Source organism: Lagopus leucura, unplaced genomic scaffold (assembly GCF_019238085.1).
Source record: "Lagopus leucura isolate 7727_CA_CO unplaced genomic scaffold, USGS_WTPT01 Super-Scaffold_100159, whole genome shotgun sequence".
In the NCBI taxonomy this organism is placed as follows: Eukaryota; Metazoa; Chordata; class Aves; order Galliformes; family Phasianidae; genus Lagopus; species Lagopus leucura.
The window spans coordinates 14,892,290-14,918,976 of record NW_024962335.1 but is presented as its reverse complement, the minus strand read 5'-3'; the positions used below and the strand labels follow the sequence as shown (position 1 = coordinate 14,918,976).

The 26,687-nt window shown below is 40.1% G+C and overlaps 1 protein-coding gene across 3 annotated transcripts in view; it reads right to left on the bottom strand.

Moving 5' to 3' along the window:
- Window positions 1-1,035: 1,035 nt before the first annotated feature.
- Window positions 1,036-26,687, bottom strand: part of LARGE1 (LARGE xylosyl- and glucuronyltransferase 1) — a 277,571-nt gene continuing 251,919 nt past the window's right edge. For all 3 annotated transcript variants that reach the window (XM_042889480.1, XM_042889481.1, XM_042889482.1), the window contains 5 exons: window positions 23,241-23,404; window positions 18,828-19,106; window positions 12,746-12,892; window positions 7,435-7,630; window positions 1,036-3,056 (listed from right to left, as the gene is read on the bottom strand). In XM_042889480.1, the coding sequence (XP_042745414.1) occupies window positions 2,859-3,056; window positions 7,435-7,630; window positions 12,746-12,892; window positions 18,828-19,106; window positions 23,241-23,404 (984 nt within the window). In that variant the 3' untranslated portion in view covers window positions 1,036-2,858. The remainder of the gene's footprint in view (window positions 3,057-7,434; window positions 7,631-12,745; window positions 12,893-18,827; window positions 19,107-23,240; window positions 23,405-26,687) is intronic.

Below are 26,687 nucleotides of genomic sequence, written 5' to 3'. Positions count from 1 at the left end.
AGAGGTCACGGACTGAAGACTCAAGAGAGAAGAGCGTGGAACAAATCAATAAATCAAAGGCATTAAGTTATCCAGTTTATCTGACATTTCTTGAAGAACTTGGGAGAAATCTGAGAATTAAGTGGCAAAGTTGTTAGCAAATATCTATCACAGAAGAGAACTGGTGGTCAGTCAGTATTGTAGCTGAGTTGGGGATTTTTGCTGGTGGTGTTTTTTTCATACTGTTCGAGGATCCTTGGCAGTTAAAAGACAGGTAAGACAGACTGATTTGCTACCAAGGAATTGGCTGAAATGTGTTAGAATTATACAAGCCCCACATCTCATAAACGGGGAAGCACACAGACAAACATAACACGACAGAAAGAAGTAAGAATCAGGTCTATAAGGAAAAACAAGCTCTTCGAACCTACTGCCAATCTCAGAGCTGGTAACACCAGCCCACACACATAAGTCTTTCCAGGAGGTCTCATGATTGCACAGATAGGCAACTAGTAAACTACCACCCTGCCCCTAGTTTGCTTCTCATGACAAAAGAGAAAACAACGTTCACACTGATAGTGCTACACCCAAAGTAAGTACAGGTCCATGCTACAGGTTATGGTGTCATAGGGGAATCTAGTGCCCCATCCTTGGGCAACACTGTTAAGTCAAGGAAAAATGAAGAAATGAATGAATCCAGAAATGAAATTTTTTATATATATATGAAACATAACAGTGGCCACATTGAAAATCTGACAGTAGATTCTGTGTAGGAACAAATGTTCAGCCTCTCCTAGGATCAGCTTTTCATATCTTTCTGTACATTAGATAATCAACAGGACTGTTCTTCTAATTCTCAATACACAATGACCTGGACTCTCAATGGTGAGTAATATAGGACTTGGGGAAGGTTTTTTTTTTTTTTTTTTTTTTTTTAAATATAAATATATTTTAGCCAGGACTATCTAAGCACTCATTTCATTTCTTCTCAGCTCTTCACAGGTTTATATGTAAATCTTTACATAAAGCCATTAAGAACCAAAGGAAAGCACTTTGGAACAAACTGTGTAGCAATGTATTCTTATACAGTCAACAATCCCAAGGAGAAAGTAGTAATTACACATAGCTTCCCACCCCTTTTTTATTCCTTGTCAAAAATGTTGCCTTTTTTGACTTTTCTTATATATACACAACATGATGAACTGATATTTGCAGTTTAAATGTCTGGTTTAACTGCATGGTTTCCACCGTAACAGAAAGCTCTCACAAAATGTCAGGTTGGAAATAAAACCAAGCTCTAGAGGGACGAAGCGGGGAGGAAAGTAAAAGGTGCAGTGGCTGAAAAACAAAATGGAACAAAGTGAGCATAATGCACTGTGGATCCATTTTCCCAGCTCAGGCAATGGTACTGGTATATGTGGTTGCACAGGGATCTGGGGAAGGGAGAGAGACACATTTCTCACTGAGTCGTTTCTGCTTTCTCTATTAACATTGCAAAAGAAATTACAAATAGCCCTGCAAAGGGTAGTGCATTAAACCTCATCTCCTTATCCAATGTAAACACAACATTAATACTGAAGAATAAAGAAAACAGTAAAAAGTCCAGTGTCTTGTTTTCTGTGTTTTGCTTGTTAGGTTTCCTTTCCACCCTCCAGAATATTCTTGTGTGTATCGAAGTTGTGAACTTGACCAGTCCACATTTAAGCAAACACTCACACTCAGATTCCCAACACATTCTTTTTTCCCTCAAATGGGGAATTTATTCCTAACAGTTCTGTTCCTTTTATTTATATACTCCTTTAACGAAGTAGTTCTCAGACCTTGTAGCAGGCAGGAGAGCACTCAGGCTGTAAGTTGCCATGCTTATATTGCCTGTTCAGCAAAGTAGTCCACTTTAAGCCCAATGCCCGACGCCTTCACAGATGGACATGCAGTGAAATGAGTCTACGAATCCATATCCCCCCGCACAAAATGCCTTGTAGGCAAAATCCAATTCTTGCCTAAAAAAGATAAAGAGTTACAACCAGGCCCTTTATTTTATGAGACACACATGAACAAGTTGCTCTGGTGAAAGCAGACCTTACACTGACAGGTTTTGTTCACTTTCTAGCCGAACTACTGATCTCCTTTACTAGACCATTTGAACCGAATATGGGAAAGAAATACAAGGGGAACATTTCCTCAGCAAGGAAAGGAAAACAGCTTATAGGATGGGGGAATGGCAGGGCAGGGCATAGGGGATTTTCCTGATAAAACGTAACTAATTTGAGAATAAAAGACCAACCAATACCATGTACACACCTAAACACACCTTCTCTGGAGTGCAGTATTATGTAAGTGTCCCCTTCATTTTCAAGGCTAATTCAGACTTTTGGCTCATCCTGCATTAACAAGGTCATCCATGTTGAGGGCCACTATGAATGTTCACAGGTGAAAGTTCCCTTTCAGAGTAGTGCAGATTTGAAATTCACAGGACAGCGACCCGAAGATCTTCCTTTAGAGTTAAAAAGTATGTCTCATAATTAAATAGCAACATGAAATCCTATATTCTGAAGGTCTGTCTTTGCTCTGCAGTTAAGAGAACAGAGTGCATTCCCAGCTCATGCCTCATTCGCACATCCTGTGGTATGGCGGGTGAATGGCTGGCCCCTCTCATTCACACCTCACAAATGCTAAAGCTGAAAGGCCTGGGATCATTGAGGAAGGGGCTAATGACCGCAGTCTGCAGACATGTCACTTCAAATCCCTACTGTTAGAACTGCCAGGTATGGTATAAAAACAGAAAGTATTTCTCAGTTTGAAGTTTGAAGACTGGGCCCCAAACGTTGAGTGGCTCCTCCCTCCGGCATCTCTGTTTCCTGTAAACGGGCTCTGCTGTGCTAGCTGTTGTTCTCTGCCGTGAGATATTTGAGAGCTGCGAAGCCGTAGTGACGCGACATGTCCTGCTGGAACTCCTCCTTCAAGGTCTTGAGACAGATGCGGTATTGCTTGTTGGAGCGGAACTTGGTGATGTCGAAGCTGGGGGCATGCGGCATGTGGATCATGTAGGCATTGGGCAGCACCGTGAACTCGTACTCCTGGGGGAGAAAGACACTGGCTGTGAGGGGTGATCCCGAGCCCTCCTGCAGCACACCTCTCTCATACCTCCACATCAAGCACGTTCCGTCATGCGACAGCGCAGTGCAGGCCTCAAAAACAACTAACTCACACAGCTATGCCAAATAAACCTTTTTTCAAGTTGTACTTTTTTCTGTGTATGAAAGACTGCTTTGTCTTTGAAAGTATTTTTCTCAGTATAAGCCAAATAATAACAAAACCGTGCTGCGGTCATGCCTGAAGCCATGTCTACAGCACAGATTTTGCAGTAGTGTGCTTGCAACCAACTGTGAATGCACACAGCAAGAGCCCCAAATATCCATGTAAAAGCCTGCTCTTACCCCTGTAATTTGTCTCACTTGTGATGAGAGAATAAGCAATATTTAAAAAGGCATATCCTGTGTTGCTTTGCCTTTATGATGAGATAATCAGAGAAGCAAAACTGTGCCAGATTACTTATAAACCTGAAGTAGTAGGAGAATATAGTATCTTTTATAGCTTGCTTGTGAAGATGGACCTACTAATTCCATATACTTCGAGAAAGTTTTAGGTAAATCAACTTATCCTTCACAGCCTAATGTATTGTGCCAATTCCTCTATTATTTCACTTATTCTTTTTATTTATACCTGGCCAAGTTTTTGACATTTCTCGGTGTTGTTAAAAATGATACCTCATCTAAGTTGCAGTTACTCTTGTTAAATTTGCTCAATTTTTATAATTAATATTGTTTTTATATATGGTCAATGGGGCAAAACTGGACAAAGATTGCTTCCTAGAAAAGTTGAACAGTAACTACTGTAGGATGTGCAAGAACGATGTACAAGAACCAAGTATCTGCCCCACAAGGGACTGGGCAGGAAATGAATGTGAACCTCAGCACTCTGTAGCCAAGCAAAATTACTCAGATCACTAGGGTTATGCTAGCTACCTTTTTCATATGAGATTTAAGAAAGTCTGAGTTCACATGAGATGCAAATGACAAGACACTTCAAAATCTTCACAAGCACACTTGCTGTTGTCTTCACCCAGTTTTCATTTACAACTGTTGTTACATTGCATTATTAACCATCTTTGCCTAAGACAGTGGAATAGCCATTTGAGCTTCTCTGGAGCATGCTGGCTTTAAAAGAAATTATGCTGAATTTCCCCTGGTTTGCACATTCCAGTCATTTGTAGCATGAGGAGCCTGTGAAGGGACACAGACTGTTTGTCAGGGAAAGACATTTATGGGAGAGAACACGCCTGAGCTAATAAGCATTAGAATTTTCACCTACAGATCTTTCTTCATCAAACAAAATACAATCGACCCAGAAGATACTGAAAACTACTGGGTTAAGATGCTGCCAAAAACCAGGTGCTTGAAGAACACAGCCCAAAATGAAGGCGCTATGGCTACAGTGCTGTCCCAGAGACACTCAGGAAACAGCAGCGCCTGTTGGACATCTAGGTGCAGCTGCAACTTTGTGGCTGCTCCTTTCTCATTAAGGGAGTGTCTGTTCCCTGGTAGGCAGTGCTAAAGCAGTAAATACTTGTGCCAAGTGACAATTTGTCATATATGGGAATGGGCCCCACTGAGCTTGTTAGGGATGACAAGCACAGAGGAAGAGCAAAATAATCTGGTGTTCACAGGCAGAACTCTTTTAGTTGGAAAAAAATTAGAACTAATGGGAAATCAAACACAGAAACAAAGGCTGCCATGATGGAATGAGGAGAGACGATAAACAACAAATTGTGTAATAACTCTGCGGGACCTTAACATCAAGGCCTGAATCTGCCGAGGAAGATAAATCCCCCTCATATAATCTTTTCTGTTGCGCATCTCATTCTGTTTCCATCTCAAGTCTATAATCCTGAAAGTCAGTGACTGTTTATGCTCTGCAGTGTAAGCTGTTAGCACAGCGATGCTCCATCCCTGAAAGGCCTTTAGGCACATAAAAGATTCCAAAAAAAATACTAGCCTGCTGCTAATGAGCCTCTTTGAAAGATGCTGGGCTGGGCTGGAAAAAGATGCTTGCAGTCCAATCACTGGAAGAGCAGGCAAAGGTTTCATAATTGCCCATCCCTACCACAAGAAAATGTCTGTTGAGAAAGGAAAGCGCTTGTGGGAACTTTTGTCCCTACCTCACACGTTATAAATACTTCAGACGGTGACTGTCATTATCTATATATTTTTACAGCATCCAGCTCAGTGGACATCTGTGTGCCCCTAGAATAATAATGAAGATTATCTCCACGTTGTGCTGCTTTGAAGGATGGTTAGTGGCACAGGCTCTTGGTAAGGAGTCTCCCACAGTCTTCTGACAGACACTGCAGTTGCAAGGAGCTGGGAAATAATTCAATTGAGGAGCTGTTTTGCCTGCTGATAACAGAGCCAACCAAATAGCTGGCAGCAACCTGATCCAATGCTGGAGCTGAAGGAATGCCTTATGAATGCCTGGTGCAGTGTTCCCTCGTTTTTAAGGAAGGGATGTCACCCCATTTATCCCAATTCCTTCCTCCTACATTAAGGAGCAGCCAGTGGAAGGAGACAGAATTCAGGAGATGGATCAAAATATACAGCAGAAGGAGTGATTGGGAGATCAAAGCTCCCTGAAGAAAAAGCCGAAATAAGCCCCAGCTAGGGAAATATCTGAATTTATTGCAAGGAAAACAGAAGAACAGGGTAGTGCAGCATATTTTGGGCTAGCCCAGGGAATTTGGTATTTCTAGCTGCCATAGGGGAAAGTAGTATGTCTCCTCCAGGGTGATTGCGTGGAAAAACAGGCCAATACCCGTGTCATTACAGATGAAAGCAAAACTTCTTTTCGATGTGCTTTTAAGGCTAAAAGAGTGAGAAAAACAATTCCCCAACTTAGTTAGCTGTGTCCCAATGGCCATTTAAAATACCTGAGCTATGATCAACTTTGAAAAATGTTCCAATTTCTTACATCTGAGTCTGCATGCTAAGCAAATGTCTCTGAACAAAAGAGTTAAATCGTAAGTGCCAAATCAGAGCTGCCAGTGGGGATGCAAGCCTTGATACTCAGATTAACAAATAATAAATCATCACACTGGCATTCTCCACAACTGATAGTTAATTGATTAGTGTTTGGAAAGCACACAGGAAAATTAAACTGCTATGCATAGCAATTATTATTAATGATAACATAATGGACAGTATCTTTTATGTAGTCTGTAATCATTTTTTTTTTCTCAACATAAGTAGGCAAGGATTTGTTGTGAATGCCCTTTTGCAAATGGGGCAAATGGCATGCAGCCCAAAGTGATTATGTGGTTTTGCAACAGAAGTAGAAAATATTCTACCCACATACTCGCTTGCATGAAAAACACTGTATCCTGCACCCCAAAGACACAATCTCCCAATAACTTGCTGTAGGTCCACGTTGTGATAGCAGAAGTTAGCAAAGCTGGCCAAAAAGTATGGTTTTTCAGTTAATGTGAAGTGCTACTAGCTCAAAACCTGGAACTGCAGGCAAACTTAAAACAAACAAACAAAACCCACCAAAATAAATGGAAATGCCATGATCCAGACCCTGCTATTTAACATACTGGTTATTTTCACATCCAAAAACAGCAGGGAAGCACAAACTGCCATTTCATGGAGAGCTCCCATGGAGCCATAACCACTTCCAGCCTAAAAATCCAGGACTGTGGCAGGGACTTTGGCAGCTCTGAGAACTCTGGTGACAGTCTGGGGCTTTCGAGGTTTCTCTGCATCATTATATATTCTGCCCAGAAGAACCAGCCCAAGCCAGATCCAAGAGGAAGTAGCCTAAGGATCAAATACCTTGATCCTCTGGAGTGTGTCACGTAGCCAGAATCTCAGAAATGTGAAGTCCTTGGCTTTGCAGAAATGCGCTCTAAATCCAGGCCAGAAATTGAAGGTCCTTGCCTTGGATTCAATTTAGGATTGCCTTCTGAATTCTAAATTAGCAGCTGGGACTTATCAACCTCTATTTAACTGAGAAGCTTCCAGCCATGTATATAGATTCCACAGTAGGTGATGGGGCTGGTAGCAAGTACTGGGCAGGCGGCATCATGCTACTTCCAGACAACAGCTTATGCAGCACTGTCAAATGAACTAAGGAATCACAGAATGGCTTAGGTTCGAAGGGACCTTGAAGAATATCCAGTTCCAATCCCCCTGCCATGGACATGGTTGCCACCTACTAGATACGGAAATTCTCTTTAATGCTTGACAAAGACTAAACTGCACATTCCCCACTCAAAAAGCCCTCACTAAGCAGTTAATGAGGCCAGACGAGCACTTCAGCAGTGCAGAAGGTGGATGTCATTTAACAACCCTGCTGCCCGCCCCCCGGCACCCTGGGTGAGTTACACAGTCATCATCTCCTCACCTGTGCATCCAGCTCCATGATGTGAGCTACTTTGTTCCAGCCAAATCCAACAAACCGTCTGTCATACTCTGGGCAGTCCTTCCTCACGACAACGTATGGCTCGAAGTCTGCTTCCCACTCCACGCGGTACGGGGTGGTGGCTGTTCGCCATTTGGCAAAGTTGGTTGGCGCATGCCCTTTTGTCCAGACGTGATACCTTAAGCAGACATAAATGGCATGGACGGAGGGAAGCAAATAAATAGGATGCATCTTGGTGAGGCTACAAAACGTTACTTGTTTGATAAAAGGCTCAAAAATAAGGACGTTAGCTTACAGTTCACATCGTCATCTTCAGGACGTATCAGAGGCAATTTCTAGGACTATTTCCAGCACACTTCCCACAGCTTCGATGTGCTCAGTGCCTAAAAACATCTAGCCGGTGAAGGGTAGTGTGAAGACACTACCTAACGCTCATGTGAGAAACAACTACAAAATATACAGGCAGTTCATCTACACTGCAAAGTGCTGCTTCTTGTTCCTAGCAACCAAGTGGCAGTATCAGAGCTCTAAAATCAGCGTGAAATCCTGCAGCTCTCTTAAGGCCCTGAAAATTAGCTACTTCTACACCACAGTGACATTCACGATCTGCTTTATATGTAATTTTATAATTTGTATGAGAGACACCTACAGCTCCGGATAGATGTTCTGTTTTATTAATTACTGTTATTTCTGTGGTAGAAGCCAAAGTGCATAATTAAATTAATAAGTAAAATACCACATAAGGGCTTTCTGCTGCACTTTCTATATTGCAGGGAGTGCCCATGTGATCTTAAGTAAGGTAATCAATTTGATTTACAGAAAAAGATTCTTTTATACTTTGTTAATTTTCTTTAGGCCGCAGCGGGCTTCTTCCAAGCACAGCTTGAATCCACCCCATTAGCACCAGGGTCAATGATTCTCTCGCCCACTTACTTTTCTTATACCTTTCCAAAAATCAATGAGACAGGCTCTTTCTGCAGGCTCATAGATTAAATAATGAAACAAAGGCATAGCAGGCCATCTGTATTACAGTCTTCTGAGATGTGTAGCAGAAGGGGCAAAACAAACATCCTGCCAGTTTCTAATGCAGGGTACATGAAATTCACAAGGATGACTCATGTTCTCAAAGTGTAGAGATTTAAGCTTAAACTATTTGCAGAATCGGGACCTGAGGCAATGGCTCAAGCCGGAAATTCTAACAATGTTGCAAGCCATTGCTGAAAACAGAGATACAGAATTGTAACCTAAGAGTTGCCACTTGGCTGTGTGTTGGTATGGCTTACCAACAGACAAACAGAAGTGCCCAGCTTCACTGACTTCTTGTTCAGGGGCAGAGCAGGAGGATGGAATTACTAGGACGGCAATGGTGTCCCAAGGAGCTTACGGTCCTTCGGAGGCTGCATTTCTAACTTACACACAGATTGAATCACTTTCATCTATCTGCCTTGAGGACCAGGAAAGAAAGCCCTTCTGTATTAAAAAAAAAACACAACAACTGACAGTGAATTAATTAACCAGAAGTTATTAGAAATGAGTGCTGGATTTTAAAAGAAGCTTACAGTCTGTACTGGCCTTTGGAACCATCTCCGAGAAACCCATTCCTTTTCTTGGCTTTTTCAGGAAAGGACATTGTAACCCATGCAGCCACTAATGGGCAGCTATCTACACCAGACAAAATGCAATCATAATACAGAGCTTAAAATGATATGGAATTGTGGAAGATGCTGTATCTTCTAACATCTTACCTCTGGCATTTTGAAATTAATGATGATGATAATAATAATGACTACTAAACACTCACAATGTGATTTGGATCTTCAAAGCTTCATGCAAACTTTGGTTAATTGAGAGATTCCTGAAGAGAGTCAGGCAAATGCTGCTGTTCTTCTAGCAAAGCTCTCTCACTGATTAACACAGTGGGGGGATCAGGGCACTAACCATAAAAGCACCACTTACTTTTGTCCCTTTCTGGGGATATTAATATAAGCATACACATTAGCTAAGGTATAAACTTTGTAGGAGGAGAGAATGGACCAGCAGGAAAACTAAAATTGCAGGGGACAGACAATGAAGAGAAAATAGGGAAGTGAGATTGGAGAGACAAAAGAAAACAGAAAGAAAGGAACAGACCAAATAATAACAGAGAAAATAATACCAGAGACCTTCTACTTGTCTCTTCAGAGCAACTGATGTGAGTGGAAGGAAAGAGGCAGACACAGAAGTGGCTGAGGTCAGGACAAAAAGGAAAATGAGTACAGGATGGTCAAATAAGGTACATACTGTTCATAGCGAAATAATAAGACTAGAAGCTAGAATTGTGAGAGTCTAAGATTACATGCATGTATTCACAAAGAGTATGTGCCAGGTATCATGCCCACATATATATATGTGCACATGTACAATCTGCTGGAACTAGGTCTTAGCCAGTGACTAATCATCACGTGAAACGTACTGCAAAATGAGCATATGCAGACATCATCGCACAATGTTCTTATAGGGGAAGCTACCATAGAAGAGTGTGCCATTTCCAACACATTTTGTTTTAGGTAACATAAATGTAGGAAATGGCTCACTGTCTGTACTGGTCTTCCATCAGCAGGACAAATGAGTACATCTAGTTTTCCCGCTCAGATCCTTCTCATCCAAGATTTAAACACACACTGAATTTTAAGGCCATTTTCAATCTCACAGACTCCTGGAAATAGTTTGTCTTAGTGAAAATAGTGACCGTGGCATTTTCAAGCACAGCAGAAATTTTGAAAAATTCCAACAAAGTCACCTTCTCTGGAGAAGGTTCTGGGGAGACCTCTGGGGAGACCTTCCAGCATTTGAAGGGATTTATACACAGGAGGGAGGCTGACTTCTTAGGACAGGACGAGGGGATAAGGATCTAAACTAAAAGAAGGGATACTTAAGTTAGATGTAAGGAAGAAATTCTTTACGCAGAGGGTGGTGAGGCACTGGCACAGGCTGCCCAGAGATGGTGGACTGTGCATTGTGGATGCAATCAGTTAATTAGTTAACCAGTCATTGTTGGTTATGTTTTCTCAGTATGATGCATCTTCTACCACCTGTGGCTTTACTTGAGCCTGACAGCTGTGTAGGTAGTACATTCGTGGTTCATCAGCTACCACCCAACCACAAGGCAGGCATGTCCTCATGAGGCATAGTCACTGCCAGCACCTGCACACAAAGCCAGCAATCCGTGACAAAGCATCCCACCACTGCAGAGGGTTTCCATCCTCTGCACACCCAGTCATCCATAGATGCTCACGTCTTCCTTTTTCTTTTGGTGCTGACTGGGGGCTGTAATTGAGAGCTGTTTTGTATTTCTTAGCTGCCCAGAGGTAGAAAAGGTCACAATTTGGAAAAGAGGTGATAAAAGCAATTTCAGCCAAGGAAAGATCGTAATCTATAGTGTGGTGTGAGGGACTGGGATGCTGCAGGCACTCTCAGCAATCACTGTCACAGCAGTCCTCCCCAGCTCCCTCCCACCTGCTCAGCCTTGAATTGCAGCATTATTAAAGCACCTTGAAGGTGGACGTGGAAATTCTCAGTCCAGATCACAGCTGCTTTGTGGCTATTGATAGATTTTAGCAATGAAATGAGAGAAAGTAAACTAGGGAAGCATCTGTAAAATGTGTCCTACGTATGTAAACCTATGTATGTCCTTACGTATGTAAACCAGCAATAGAACTCACATCCTTCACTTCTTATTTAACCTTGTCCTGGCAAAACTCCCACTAACATTAAAGAGATTTTTGTGTGAGACTTGAGAAGGGACCTGCAAACGTGGCTGTGCACCTAACATGCCAACATGCTGTACAGCTTGACAATGAAATCTGTAGTGGAAGACCACTGCTGCACAGGCTTAAAATTTGTCTGCTGGTAGAATGTAAGAACTGTAAATCCTGAGGATGTTACTTTCCACTGGAAGGATTTTTTCTTTCAATTATGGGAGAAGCAAATATTTTCTGTCAACAAATATATTGTCCTTTTGCATATATTAAAAAAAAACAAAACAAAAAAAAAACAAACCAAAAAACCCCAAAAAACCAACAGCCATAGAAGACAGAAAAATGCTTGGTCTGTCATTACTCTCATGTAATTTTCAAGAGAGAGGCATGACTTCCTAATATCTCAGTCATCTTGAGCTTCTATTTCAAAGTAATCACTTGTAGATGGAGGGTCAGAATTGTGTGTTCCAGGCTCACACAGGCTGTTTACTCTGGCATCTGCGTAAAGCAACGTGAAAGAAGGGTGGCTGCTGTGATGAGAGATGTGCATAATGCAATGAATGGAAGAATTGCAAGGAAAGCTCTAAGGCAAGGAAAGGATGGAGAGGTGATAAAGAGCTCTGCTGGCCATGCAGAGCATACTTAGCGTTTTCATAGTTCTTTTCTCTAGATCTTGAAATACTGAATAAAGGAGAGGTGAACATTGTTACCCGCATTTCAGAGATGGAGAACAAAGATACAAGAAAGAGAACTGATTCATGGATCACCTCTCAGCGGGGCAGGAATGAAGCTGGGACAAGAACACAGGCTCCTAAGACCCCTCTCTGTGCAGTATCTTAAGGCCATATTGTACTCTTGCTATCACTATGAACTTTTACAATTGTCTGCTAATCAGACCTTACCACACACCCATGAGACAGTTAACCCCTGGTAGCTGTATTTTAAAACTGAAGAGTCTGGCAGATAATAGAAGTGAGTTGTTCACAGCCAAAAAAGGAGTCTGTTTCAGAGAGGAGCTCCAAATTTAGGTGCTCTTCGCTTCTCAACTCTAGTCAGAGTTGACTTTTACCTCCATATTGTGAAACTGCAGCTATTTCATACTTCATAAGAGCACATGGCAAGCCTGTATTTGTTTTTCCAATCAGTCAGTGAGGAAGTGAACCGATAAGCAGAGAGAAATTATTTTTGGTCACATGAGGGACACAGCTATCCAGATAGTATTTGGCAGCCAAGAAGCAAATTACATGCACATGAGTGTAATGGTTGCGCCTGATTTCATAGAGCAATAAAAAATGATGAAAATAAAACAAATTCAATTTAACATCTGAAGTCTTTCAGTAGAGGAGTATAATACTAGATAAAATACTGAGCTTACAGATGGAATATGTCCACATATGACTGTTCACTGCTTCTCTATGAAAAGGGAAAAAAATCCAATATGTTTCTTAATGGAGCTAGATAGCTGACAGAAAAAAAGAAAAATCAAATATTCACAGAAAGTCAAAAAAATCTTCAGAGGTAATGAACAAAGGTTCAGTGACAGTACTTTCTATTACCTGAATGTGAAGAGGGTTCCCATGTCCAACATAGACAGTAGCTCTGCTTTTGACTTGGGGAAGGAGAGGCGGTAGCGTAGGGTCTCAAAAGCCGGTATGATCAGAGCTTTCTTGGTGTTAGCCAGGTCCAGCTGGGTGACTGACTTCCTGGCAAAGACAAACAACAAATACAAGCAGGAAAATGTTAAACTGAGAAAATTCTTTGGCATTTCAACATTTGATACTGCAAATGTGACTGTGGCCCATATTCTTTCCTATGAGCATACTATTCTTTCCTCTCCTATGGAACAGATACCCACCCTCAAGAATACTGGCTGCCATGAAGGTCAGTCTTCGTTCTAGGCAAGCCAAAAGGACATGGTAAATGAGCAGAAGTGTTTCTTGATGATTGCTCATCAAGCTCTCCTATGAAGAATGGTTGAGGGAGTTGGGTTTGTTTAGCTTGGAGAGGAAGAGGCCCTGGGAAGACTTCACTGAGACTTTCTAATACTTGAAGGGAGCTTGTAAGAAGGAGGGCGATTGACTTTATACATAGTCTGATGGTGACAGGACTAGCTTTAGACTAAAAGAGTAACCTAAAAGAGTTTAGGTTAGATGCGAGGAGTTCATTACTCAGAGAGAAGTCAGGCACTGGCACAGGCTGCCCAGAGAAGTTGTGGGTGCCCCACCCCCGGAGGCACTCAAAGTCATGTTGGATGGGGCTTTGGGCAGCCTGATCTAATGGCTGGCAATCCATGGGCAACTCCATGGCAGAGGGATTGAAAATGGTTGGGCTTAGATTGGTCCCCTCCAATCTAAGCCATCCTATCATGATGCCCATGATAGCGTTCAGCTCAAAGCTCATTTATGCTACTGAGAAGAGTTGTGCACTGGGTGCTCTGAAACACATCGCTTTCTGCCTTCTTTTGCTTCAAGTTGTGCAGTGTGAAGACTGTTTCAGAGGGTGTGTGCACACATGCAGACTGTATTTTGCACAAAAGAGGCCTTAGGACAATTGCAGCAGGAGAATAATAGCTTGGCAGTCATACGCACGGCCTGCCAGAGGTATTCCATCAATTCTTTCCTAACAAACTAAAGCCTAAAGAAAAAGAAAGAGAAGTTACTTTTCCATTCCCCAACTGAATCTTAGCATGCTTGTCATCAGAAATAACTCTGTCTCAATTTTTCTTTCATTATCTTTATATTTCATAAGAGAAATATGCTTCTCTTTCCCTGTCACAGTCAGTTCCTCTTAACAGGATTCACTGTCCTGACTTTTATGTTACTGCAACAAGCAATCAAGGACAATGTTGACAAGCAAGAAATTCTCTACAGCCTTATAAGATGAAAGAATTTGGATCACTGTCATAATACCAGGAAAACCAAACAAAACAATTTCCTAGGACCCAGAATACCTAGAATTTATTTCTACTGCCATCGGATAAAAAGGAAAAGAGATAGGCTATTTAATAATATCTGAATTTTAGAGAATTCATATTGCCCTATGGGCCTGTTCTAGAAAAAGAAATCTGTTCTGAGAGCCATACTGTATAGTTTGCATTGTTTAAAGAACCTCTGCCACATTTCACTGAACTTTTCACAATTGAAGGATTTTAACAATGTCTTACCATAACTTTACTTTCCTCCCTGCCTTCTCCCTCACCATCACTAATGGCTAAGATATCTGCATGTAAATAGATGACTCCTTCACAATCGGCTTCCATGACCTTCCAGAATCACTGAGCAGCGCCAGTGATTCTGGAAGGTCTTTACGATGCTTTTAATATTTCTTCCCCTTCACACCTTCTCTGCAAGCAGGGCACGCTAACACAGTTACTCTGACAACATCTCAGGCTTTCCGGACTCTGTGCAATCTGTCAGCCTTGAGCGGTGCAGCTTTGAGGATTCAGTTTGAGGAAGAAGCAGATAATGTTTGCAGTGATGCTCATCCTTTGGGCTCTGCAAGGAAAGAGCAGCTTCCATTTATGGCTGCTGCTGTCTCTTTGATGGAGAGCTCTGAAGTCCCATGCAAAAATCTAGGTCCCAGCTGTGCTTGGCATTGCTCAAGGAGTAGGAGACAATCCTGCCCACCAAAGTTCACAGTCTGAAGTTGAACAAAGCTAAAGCAGATGTAGCTATCAAGCAGGGGTAACAGCAGAGGCTGTCAGGCAGAGCAAACTGCGCTGCAACCAGTGTTGAGCGTGACTCATTTTCTAAGATATGGGATACAAGCACTAAAATGATGTGGATATCAATAATTCGTTCTGTATGCTCCCTGCTCCTGTCATCTGCAGATTTAGTACTGGTGTCAGTGGCTGAACTGGGCCTTAGATCTCATGTTGGAAACAGCAGATGACAGTAGCGTTACAAATAAAACCAAGGGCAGAGTGAACAAACTGATACACAAGGCTGAAATCACTGGCACAGTTCAAGGTGAGTACAAAAAGAAAGGTAAGCAGAGAGAAGCAGAAGTCTGAAAACAAGATGCTTGTAGTAGATGCAATCAAACGCAGAGAAAGCAGAGGTGAAAGAGTAAAATGCCATAACGTGATAATCTTTGCAGAAACATATTTAAAGGATACGTGAGAACCTGAGGTACACAGTGCTAAGGCCAAAGGGGGTGGGTTCACCAAAAGTGAGCTGGGAGCTGAGACAGCAGCATGATCTCTGAGAGCAACAGTCTGCTTTGGATGCAGACTACATGATGCAAAGCACTGACATAAGGTGAGGAAAGAATCAGTGTCGATAACCAGGTATGGAATCTGGATGACAAAGGACAAGAGAAACCATGTTAATTATGACAAAGAGAGGGAGATATTGGTAGAGAAGAAAACGTCTTCCATTTTCTTCTGACATCCATAACTGGTAGTCTGCTCCTTGAACCGCCAGCTGAAAATCTAACCTCTTCCTATTGGAAGCAAATCCATTTTTCTTTTTTTGTGTGGTGGCATTTTTCCTGTTTCAAGCAGAGGTGCCATTTGCTGGTTGACTGGTTTCGTGGTACTTGGAATACAAGATTTCCACTGTTAACTGTTGCAAATTACGTAGAATACAATGGAAGGAATATGTTTGATTATTTTACAAACCAGCAATGGGGAAACAGTTTAATTCCTGCACTATACTTGTGAGGGCTGTTGGTTTCAGTAACATCAATCCTGCAGCCATTTTTCTCCATCTGTACTTTTCCCCAGACCCTAAAACAAGGAGACAAGATTTCATGAAGTGGTTTTCTCTTTGCTAATGTTGTCCAGGAAACCGTTTCCCAGGCACCTTTGTGTTCAGACCTGATGTATGTCATTCTGACACACTGAGGGTTGGGTTAAATTTTTAATTTAACGATCAACCCTGTTTTTTCTAAAGCATGGAAGAAATGAACTTTAAAACACAAGGGCTCCTCAGAGGCTGAATGAAGAGCATTGAGTTCAATCTTTGCATCTCCACAGTCCTTTCCAAACAGTAATAAACAGCTCTCATCCTCAAGTGGGCAGATAGATAGAATCATTCCCATTTCTGGAGTACAGGGAAGTTCAGACACAAAAATGTTTGCACTGAATTCAGAAAAAAAGAAAAAAAGAAAAAAAGAAAAAAATAATTAATTCAAATTATCTTCCACCATTAGGACTCTAAGTGATTAGCTCAAGATCAATGGACAAGGTAGTCATGGAGTTTGTTACAAGAACTGAAGAGCCTAGTGAAGAACTGAAGACTGAAGAGTCTAGTGTTAATCATGATTTTCATCTTCTCTACAAAAGCAACCAACAAAAGCACCCAACAAATAAAAATTAACAGGCAAAAACAAAGTATGATTCCTCCTGAAATACTAAAGATCAACCAGAAATACTTCTCCATTTGTGTTGCAAGGGACAGGTTTGTAACCTGTGGACAGAGTTTGGATGTGAGCTCTCATTTAATGCTAATGTGTCCCTGGAAGAAAAGGGCATATTTTATACAAATGCATTAGGAAAGAACTTTAGTGCTAGCTATGACAACTACGGATACCATAAAGAAGCAGCCTGTCTAGTTATTTTATGTCAGATGAGCCTTTAGGATGACCCAGACACCTTACTTGTTGCAACCAGAAAAAGCCTTTAGCTCCAGAGTAATGACAAGATGACCTCAGTAACTAATGACTGAAAGTGACAAAAGCACAGACCACAAAAATGTCTGAGTTCTGTAAACAGGAAATCTTTAAATGATACATTTCTTCCCTTCTCCATTTTATAGCGCAGTAAGACAAGTCAAAAAGGGGTTTTGATGGAGATTAAAAGCATTGAAATGACCTTACTTAGTAGATGTGAAAAAGCTCAATTAGCACAAATCTAAGTGCTATCAACAGACACCTAGAGGGACTGGTAACCAGCTTCTTCAAAACTGTCTGTAATCGTTCACACAGAACCTTCAAAGTAGGTCGAAAATGTTTTTCAAAATTCCTTTTTCTCTGAGAATACATACTCTGCAGAGACACAATAGATGGGACTCCACAAATTTGCAAGCAAGAGGGACTTGTCTGGCACGTCCTGCACAAAGCAGTGCCTGAAACACCATGTATCTCCATTTGCTTATGGTTGCCCACTCTGAGGAAGCGAAGATGGAAACGTGTGACAGCTCTCAAACAAACAGCTGCTGCCATTCAGACTGACGGCACTGATCAACTACCTGCAGAGGTAGCAGGAACAATCAATGTGGAAAGATACAACACAGCCGTATTTAAAATAATCCCATTGCATCTCCCTGCTATTTTACTGAGAAAAATCATTATTGAAAAAGCAACAAAAGATTCTAGTCCACATACACACAAATTCAGTTCCCTTTTAAATAGCTGGTAGTAGCAGACCGGCAATTTTGATATTCCCAAGCAACAGAGAAGCACGGTTAAGATGATGTAGGTTTCACAAAGGACTTGTAGAGTAATGTAAGATCTCAGCTGTGACAATGGTCAGTGCCAATCCATCTTCTGAACAAAACCAGTGCGTGGTATCACTGTATCGCTTTAGTCCTGTGATACACTGTCACCATAAGAGAACTATTTCTATGGCTGTAATGTATTAAGTACATTGTGGCATACCATTTTGTCCCCTTCCCCCTTCAATGCTGGCTTCCATTGGTGCACTGGGGAGCATCAAGGAGGGACAAGTTTTATTTTTGGTACTACATGCCGCTGTCAATAGCTGCGATACTAAAACAAAGGGATTGCTCTGTATATTTACTACACAGGAAAACAGATTTCCCTTTATTCCCCAGCACCCCAGGCCTGTGTACTGGAGGGGCTCACCTACATACAGACCCTCACTGTAGCACTGTGGTCAAGTTTAACCAAACTCAGAGAGAGATGAAAAGCAAAACTGGTTAAGGACTAAGGATCTGAAATCCTTCTGTCTGGCCACAGGGTGTCCTCCTTGCTCTATGCTTTGGTCTCAGATGATCAGCCTCAGTAGGGGAAAAAGGTCTTCATTAAAAATAGCTCTGTTCATGGATCAGAGGTCTGCAGTTTGCTCAGCCCAACTTGCTCACATTTATTGTCATACAGTACATACTGAGTTTACTCTTCCCAGTTTCTTTATGCTAATTATTTTGCCTCGACAGGTGCTGGCATTACAGTCATATTCCTGAGATGCTTAGACCCTCATTGTGTTTTTAAGCTATGGAACTAGATAAAGAGCATGTCACAGGGGCAAAACTTCATTCATGTTTTGCATGTTTTTTTTGTCAATGACATTAAGAACTTGCGATGCTTGAGGAAACTGCCCAGTTCACATCTCTGCTAACACTGAATGCTATTGTACGTTTAATGATCCTCAGTCCAGTTCAATTTTCAAATTGATTCTTCTGCTGCACTAAGGGAGTGACTCTGGTGGCTAATGAGGCTCACATAAGATCTTAGCTTTTCTTTTGTAACTACATTGTGTCACTTCCACTTACAACCTCTTCCTCTACCCTAAAAATGATTTTGCTTTGCTGGGCATTGTCCCACTTTAAACATCTACAAGCTGCTTTTTTCAGATCTGCTCAAATAGCATAATTTTGGGAATGTGTGAGAAGAGTGGAGTGACAAGGAGAGAAAAAGTGTGTGGCAGTGGAAGGCTATCCTCCACTTCCCATTTACCTGAGGTACTCGTAGAGTCCATACATGGGCAAGAAGTCAATGTCAGACAGAAACATGTATGGTGTGCTGATGTGCTTCATGGCCACATTCCTCAGAAGATTCACTGGATAGAACTGGCCCTCCTTGTACACAATGTGGTAGCCGACATTGTGGCGGCTCATGAGTACTTCTGAGCCCTGGGCGTAACGCAGAAATTGCTGGGCTTCTGCATCAGAAAGATAGAGTGCCAGGCTGATTGGACCTTCCCAGTGTTTGCAGATGGCTTCAAGCATCTGGAGCCTGAAAGAGGAAGGGTGAGAATAAGAAAAGGCTGTCTCCCTGTCTGGAATTCTTTTTCATCTCATCAAATACAGCTGTCTCTATCTAAGTGAGACAGATTGGGGTCACTTTATATCCTGTGGAAAGCAATAAATATTTCTGCAGCACAATTCATCTTATCTAAGTCTATGTCTCCTTCTGGACAGATGGACTGTGCCCTAGATACGCTTATGTCTCCTCTGTGTACAGTGGTGAGACAAAGATGGCCTTAGCTCAGATAGAAACATCCGCAAGGCAAATACATAAAACAGTGCCTAGTGCCCAATTCACATTCTGCGTCAAGATTTTGTCATACCCTAATATACTACTCTTCAAAAATCTTGAGGAGGACAAACACCTACAGACTCAGAAATCGTTTCACCTCCTTTTTATGGAAACCTCTCCCAGTTATTTTTAAGACAGTAAGATCTTAAAAGCCCTTAAGAATGGTAAGTCAAAGGAATACTGACTTCCATGAACATTTGTATTGAGTGGAAAAAAAATCACTGACAGGGAAAGGTCAAATAGATGAAACGTCAATAGCAATGTTTTATTGTTTCATGGTTTACTATGAGTAGGAAGCAAGCAGAGAAGGAAGGAGAGACGTAGCACTGTCTTAGAATATCAACAGAGCACTTTAGACAAAAATATCGTTTAAAGTATTAATTTGCATATATTTTTAGCAATAACTCCTCAAATTCCATGAAATGATTTTTAAGACAGTTTGTATCGGTGTATATTTTTAAGAAGTCCCAGTAGTTACAATATTATTGAAGAAAATGTCAACAAAGGACTTTATATATAAAGGAATTCGTATCCATTCTGGTCAAAATAGATTAATCACTTTGTGCAGTTTAAACAAAATTGCCTTGAGAGATAGGTTTGCCAATATTCTATTAAAAATTAAGAAGAGTAGCCTATGCAACATGATAATCTTTCCTACGTTTCATATCCACATTACTAGATTTTTCCTATTAATATTTATACAGTATATAAGAAAAGTTTTCTGCATCATTGTAATCAGAGAAAATAATTTCCCCCTCCTACTATCGCACTAAGCACTGCAGCAGAAAGGAATGATATACCAGCAAACACAAATTCTGATTTAACATTAATAGCTTTTTCCTGTGTTTCTGATGACATCCACAACAATATAATCATTCTGTCTTAGATATGAGATATTACATTTACTAGTCTACACATGGTACATTATTTTCTTTTTATCTATTATTGAAACAAAGGTTATTATCAGCCTGAACATACAGCTGAATTAGAAACACAGATCAATAAAAAGGATCTAAAAGGTATATGAAATCCTTAGGCTTTAGATTGTACTAGTAACAAATACATAAAAAAATACATTTTTTGCGTTTCTCCAGCATCATGGAAACCTGTTAGTCAGAAGGATCCAATTCATCAGCATTCAGATTTTGGGAACCTTTTATAAATTAAATAATAGCTAGAAAGAAATGCAGCAAAACACCTTTCAAGGACTCTAAGCAGTGGACAAATGATATACATAACTTACTTAAATGGCACACTTGATGATGCCTGCAAAGCTTTCCACGATAGTTAAATGGAAACTGGGTTTTCCTGGTATAAATTTGAAGCTGGACAGCTTAGTGCCCTTCAGAACACTCCATTTTGCTATGTCTTTCTCAATAACAGGCTCCACTTCTACAAGCTTGATACAGGGACTGCTGAGTGATGCTACACAACCTGCACTCTGTAAGTTGTTAGAATTGTCTCTTTTGACCATAAAACTAAGAAATACAAGTTTCTAAGCTCACCAAGTTCTTTCTTTGTTGTTATGTTTCTTGAGGAATGTGTTCTCTAGAGAAAATAAACTCCTACATTGTATAATAAATGAGGTCATCATTTAGTTGTTAAATTTTTTAAGGTCTGTTTCAGCCAAGGGTATTTCACTGGAAATCACATTTTGTGAGATTCTTTGTTTTCATTCTTCCTCTTAAGCATATTCAAACCAATTTACAAGTTATTTTGACCCCAACCTCAAGCAGCCTAATGCTAATTTTGTCTTTCTTGCCCACATCCTCATCTCACATTTTTTAACTCCCACTCTGATTACTGATTTCTAGATACATTCCATGCCTTATAGCAAGGCTGCCTAGCCAAGTACTTGAAAGCTGCATATGAAGCCAGTGATAGGAACAAGCCATTATAAGACCAAACTTGTCACATCAGTACAAAAGTGACAATTAACCAACAATGACAACACTGAATGAATTCTCTCTCAAAGCCTCCATCTACAGACATTAATGTTAGCTCCTAAGCTGCTCCACTGCCTTCCACTCCTCAAGCCTACAGCACAAAGAGAAGCCTGTCACAACAGTACTATCAGCCTCAGCGCCAGCAGGATGAGAACTGGAGACATGGGGAGTTACTTTTCTGCCTTTCCTTATGTTGGCTGATCATCTGAAAGAACTAAGCAAGAGCATGGCATATAGCACACTGTTTATGTACATGCCATCTTACATCTGAGACACTATTCTTAACTGTCTATAGCTGCGCCGGAGGAGTTTAATAAAAGTGGTCTAAAGAAGGTACGAAAAATGAAGCAGTAACTGAAAGATGTGAAAGAAAACAAAGCAGCTAAACAGCTCTTTGGTATGATATTATTTATTGATTTTAGCTGAAAGAGAGTATTTCCAGCTCAAATCAATAATTTATAGCAACACACCAAAGAAGCAGGGAAGATTTTTCCTGCACAGTATCAAGAGGGCTGTTCTTCCTGAATAAAAATGTGTGGTTCTGTCTATCAATAAAAACATGTGCCCCAGTGAGGATCCAGAAAGAGAAACAGATGCTCATACTTTGCATCAGTGCCAGTGAATCAGCACCAAGCCCCAGCTCATTCTTTTGAATTAAATTCTGGGGGGAAAATATACCATGTGCACAGACCAGCTTCTACTAATTTATTGTGGCACTCGCTCAGGGTCTGGTTTAATTTATTTCTTTAGTTTTGTACTCAAAGGTTTCTGAACACTTAAGAAATGTTTCCTCAATTAAAAATCAATAGAACAGACACTGATGCACATCACAGTACAATGTGCTGAGGCACTGCTGAAACAGAACAGCCCTTATCCGTTCATGTTTATTTTTAAAACAGGCTGCAAATATTTTGTTGATATGAATTTCTCTGACCCTCCTGGAACAGTGTTGACCTTCTACTAGCGTACCAGTGGTGGTATTCATGGGTCTTACAGCATTCTGCATGCGCTCCTCTAAGTGAAATAGTAGTTGCCTGCTTATAAGCCAGGTGTTTTTCCATGATTTTATAACCCACTCTGATAGCAGCAACTACGAAATTTAGACAAGATTTGAACTGAAAAGCAGGAAGAAACAAGAGACTGGCAATTCAAAGTACTACTGAGCTGGCTGATCTAGACCAAACTGTCAGAGCTTCTGAAATGTGACAATGGTGGGAATCACAGAGCTTGTCATGGAATGGACTTTTTTTTCCCCCCAAATAAAATACCAGTTAAATTCCACTTTAATTGGAACTGAAAGTTGGAAAGAGTTAAACTACAGATATTAGTTTGCAAATCTGTACAGACCTGCAGCGACTCCCATCAAAAGGCAATTTTTCATTTAACAGTAAACATAAAAATATTTTACTTTAAACTGCCCAATTTGAAACTCAAATGTTTAGTTGTCATTCTCATAAGGAAATCAAGTCACTAATTGAAATTTTATGCAAGGAAAATAGTAATGAAAACAAACTAAGATTGTCTGATGAGGAAATGTTGTGTGTACAATATTAGATTAGCTACCACTGCTTGCTTAAGTCTGTCACAAACATCTCCCGTTATTCCTAAGTTACTGTGAAACTCCATGAACTAATAATGCCTGGCAACTCTGACAAGTAACAACTCCTGCAGCTCCAGTATTCGACCTCTCATGAGCTCTATTCATACTCCATTGTGAACTGTACAACTCCAGTCTGGGTGCATGTGTGATGTCTAAATATGCTACTCCTCCTGAAGAAAGATCTTACAGTATAACTGTTTCTATTATTTATTTTTTTCTCTCTAAAGCTACACACAGTGCTGTCAGCAAAGATTGTCTCATGCTTCCAAATAAGATTTTCCTTACCTGTCCATTGAAAGCTGAGCCACCAGTGTTACATCAGTATTGTCCGAAGCAGGCTCGTATTCATAATGTAAAAAATACAAATGAGTGCGATGGACAGTGAAACGTTCTCGACGAAATTCATAGCACAAATCATCCTCATCCAGCTCAGACAACTGTTTCTGGAGCTGTAAAGTAAGAGTAGACATAAAGGTAAGATCTTTACAATTTCTCTTGAGAATCGGAGAGAATAAAGAGGTTGGAAACCTGTAGCATGAGGCAATGAGGAGTGCAATTTGAATTCCACATACATATCATATTTTCTCAAGCCTCACTCCTTCCAGTCAATGGACATGAGATAAGAAGAAAGGTCTTTTAAGTAAACAGATGAGGCAGACAGTCCATAGTATTATGGTCTATGTATTGCATACATCATACATATTATAGACTTCCAACATCCAGACTAGCAATGAAACAGTGAACAATCACAACACTTAATACCACCAAGTTTCAGAGCAAATGTTCCAATATGACGCATAAGGCCATTCCTTCTGTGAAGCAGTATTTTAAACTACTTGTAGACATAAAGCTCCAGTAGAGAAGACTCAGCAGCAGATTAAGTTTGTACCCTGGACTAAGCAATTCCCATTCTGCTGCCTCTGCTGGAGAATGCTAAGTGTTGCTAGGGGCATGGACAGACAGATGGAAAAGTAGCAAACTGAACATTAGTCAGTTTACTGAGACGTACATATCTGCATCAGTATAATTTTGCAATGAAAATAATCTTTCAACTGCAGAAGAGCCAGAATTAAGCACAGGATTTGTGCTTCTAGATACCTGGTTTGTGAAACTGAAAGGATGTCAGATTACCAGAGAGCACGTATTTCTTGGTTTTCTTGAAAATCAAGACACTTCAAAGTCAAAATAGGCAAAAGAAAGCAATTCAATCCTGAGTCATGCAGTCATGTAGCTTTAAAAGAATAAAAGTTTAGCTATGGGAAAAGGAGGAAGAGAAAAACTGACCAAATGTCTCAGCAGCTGACCAATTCCATCACTGAACTACATAATTTAAAGCCAAACATCTGGGTAGATTACTTAAAATGCATTCATTTAAAAGGAAAAATCAGTCATGCCTGCTCTTAGAAGTTCTACAAAATGCAGCGATGAAAATTATACATACGGTGTTGACACATCAAATAGAGTTTTGTTTGCGTTGCTCTGAAATATAGGTTATTAGTAAAGGTATCATTTTTTACACTGTATTTCTTAAAAGCATTCTCTAAGAAGGATACGATTACCTATTTGTCAGTAAAGAGTAAATTAAGACGAATATCCATTTCAGGTTTTCACAAGTTTTGATAAAACCACGGTGGATTTCAAAGCTGTTTCACGCAACAAACAGATTATGAATTACAGACATTTATTTAGATTTAAAGATCTGTTCAGAAGGCTTAAAGCAATAGTTTACAACAGTATCATTAAGAAAAAACATTGGAAAATGTAGGTGTTTCTTGTTCTAATGCTGTGCTAAGAACAAGAGCTGTTGTTCTTGGAACTATAAGCATGATGGCTGCCATCAACAATAATGTGAGAACGGAATGTTTTCCTGTGAAGGCTGATGGAATAATTCCCAGCATCTTTCTGTATATCACTCTTTAATCTTCTTTTGAATAATGGGAACATCGTCTTTGATTTCAATGAGTTTGGATCAGGATCTCACTCTTTCTTGCTATTGTTCTGCACAGATCTTACAATGCCTCTCAGGAGAGACTGCTTTTAGAAAGATGAGAGTCTGAATCTTGACAAATCTTTACTCAGGCAAAACTACTGAAATCAAGATCTTTTGGTGGAACAGAAATCAGGAATTCATTAACTTTATTGCTGGAGTTCCATTCGTTCTGCTTTACAGATCATAACTGAACCTGTACTTCATTTTCAAAAGAACATTCAAACAATATATCAATTAAACTCATTTAATTTAAATTTAATTAAAATTAAACTCATTTAAATTCATTTTTTAAATGAATTTAAAAAAAATAATTTTTTTTTCACAAAAATGCCTATAAAGAAAAAAAAAAAAAATATATATATATATATACACACATATATATACACATGTATATGTATTACCAGAATTATCAAGGAGCTTTAAATTTAAATGATTAAGAAAATATCAAAGCACTGGGGAAGTTAGCCATGCCCTAAAATGTTCATTTTTAAATCCTCATTTTTCCCTTTTATTCAGTCTAGTTCAAGGATGATTTTGTTGTGGGTTTTGTTATTTTTAAGAGGAATATTTACAGCTATAATGGAATAGTGCTGCCAGTTTCTGAGGTTGAAGAAATAACCAAATATCTCACCCTTTCTTTCCTCCAGTGACCTTAACATCAGATCCTTAAAACTGGACAGCTCGTTACTTGAATATGCCTCTTGTCTGATGATAGACAACAGTACAAAGTGGAAAAAATACCATAGAGCAAAATATGTGCGCTGCACATGTGCACTTCATGCTTATTAGTGTAACAAATGATTGCACAGCATAAAACAAGTCACAGCCCAACAAATCCCAAACCTTTCCTTTGGAGTCCCAGCAAAATAAACCAAAAACATTTCTTTTGGGCATCTCTTTCTTTTGTACTTACGCTACTTGTGCAGGTGCAAAGGTACCAGTTTCATCATTCTTTTAGGCAGTATTGCTCTTTTATTGCTCTTTGGCATGACTTTCTTGGAGGTAAGAGCAGGAAAGGAAAATTTCCCACCCGTTCTTGCCTCGTTGTCTCTGCAAGACTGAAGCTACTTAATGGCAACTCTTTTAAATTTTTTTTCTTTAACTCTTTTCTCTTTTAAGCCAAGCCAAAACTCTTGTTATTGCTGTGCAAGCACCTCATATATTGAGGTGTGAGACTTAAAGAAAATACAGGGTAAAATGTCCAGGTCTTCAACAAACCCCACATTGGAATACTCTTGTACTTCAAGTTCATACTACTGAAGTGGGAATACAAGCGCTTCCTTTCTTATGGAAAGACTTTCAGTGCATCTAGCTTATCTGTTTTACCAATGCTTTGTCAGTCTTCACTTACTCTGCCTATACATTCACATACTCCCAGTGTCATGCACACAGATAAAGGCTACAACGTCTTTACTGTGAAGAGAGACAGTCTATAAATACCTACTACACACAGTTGTATGCCATTTTTACAGACACATTTTAAATGGAAAATGTTAAGGATGCACAACATTCAAAATAGAAGGAACTGTCTAAGAGACACATACATCAAAGTTACGTCTTTTCAAGCTACCTCATATTGTTTTTCGTGATCACTTAACATTTCTCCACTGATACAATCTTACCTACAACGTGTACATTGTGTGGATCCATTCTTTATGGACAAAAACCTCATAGCTTGCTTTAAGATTTCCTCCCACATTATACATTCATGAAAAAATGGGCTTATAATGGCGATCTGACAG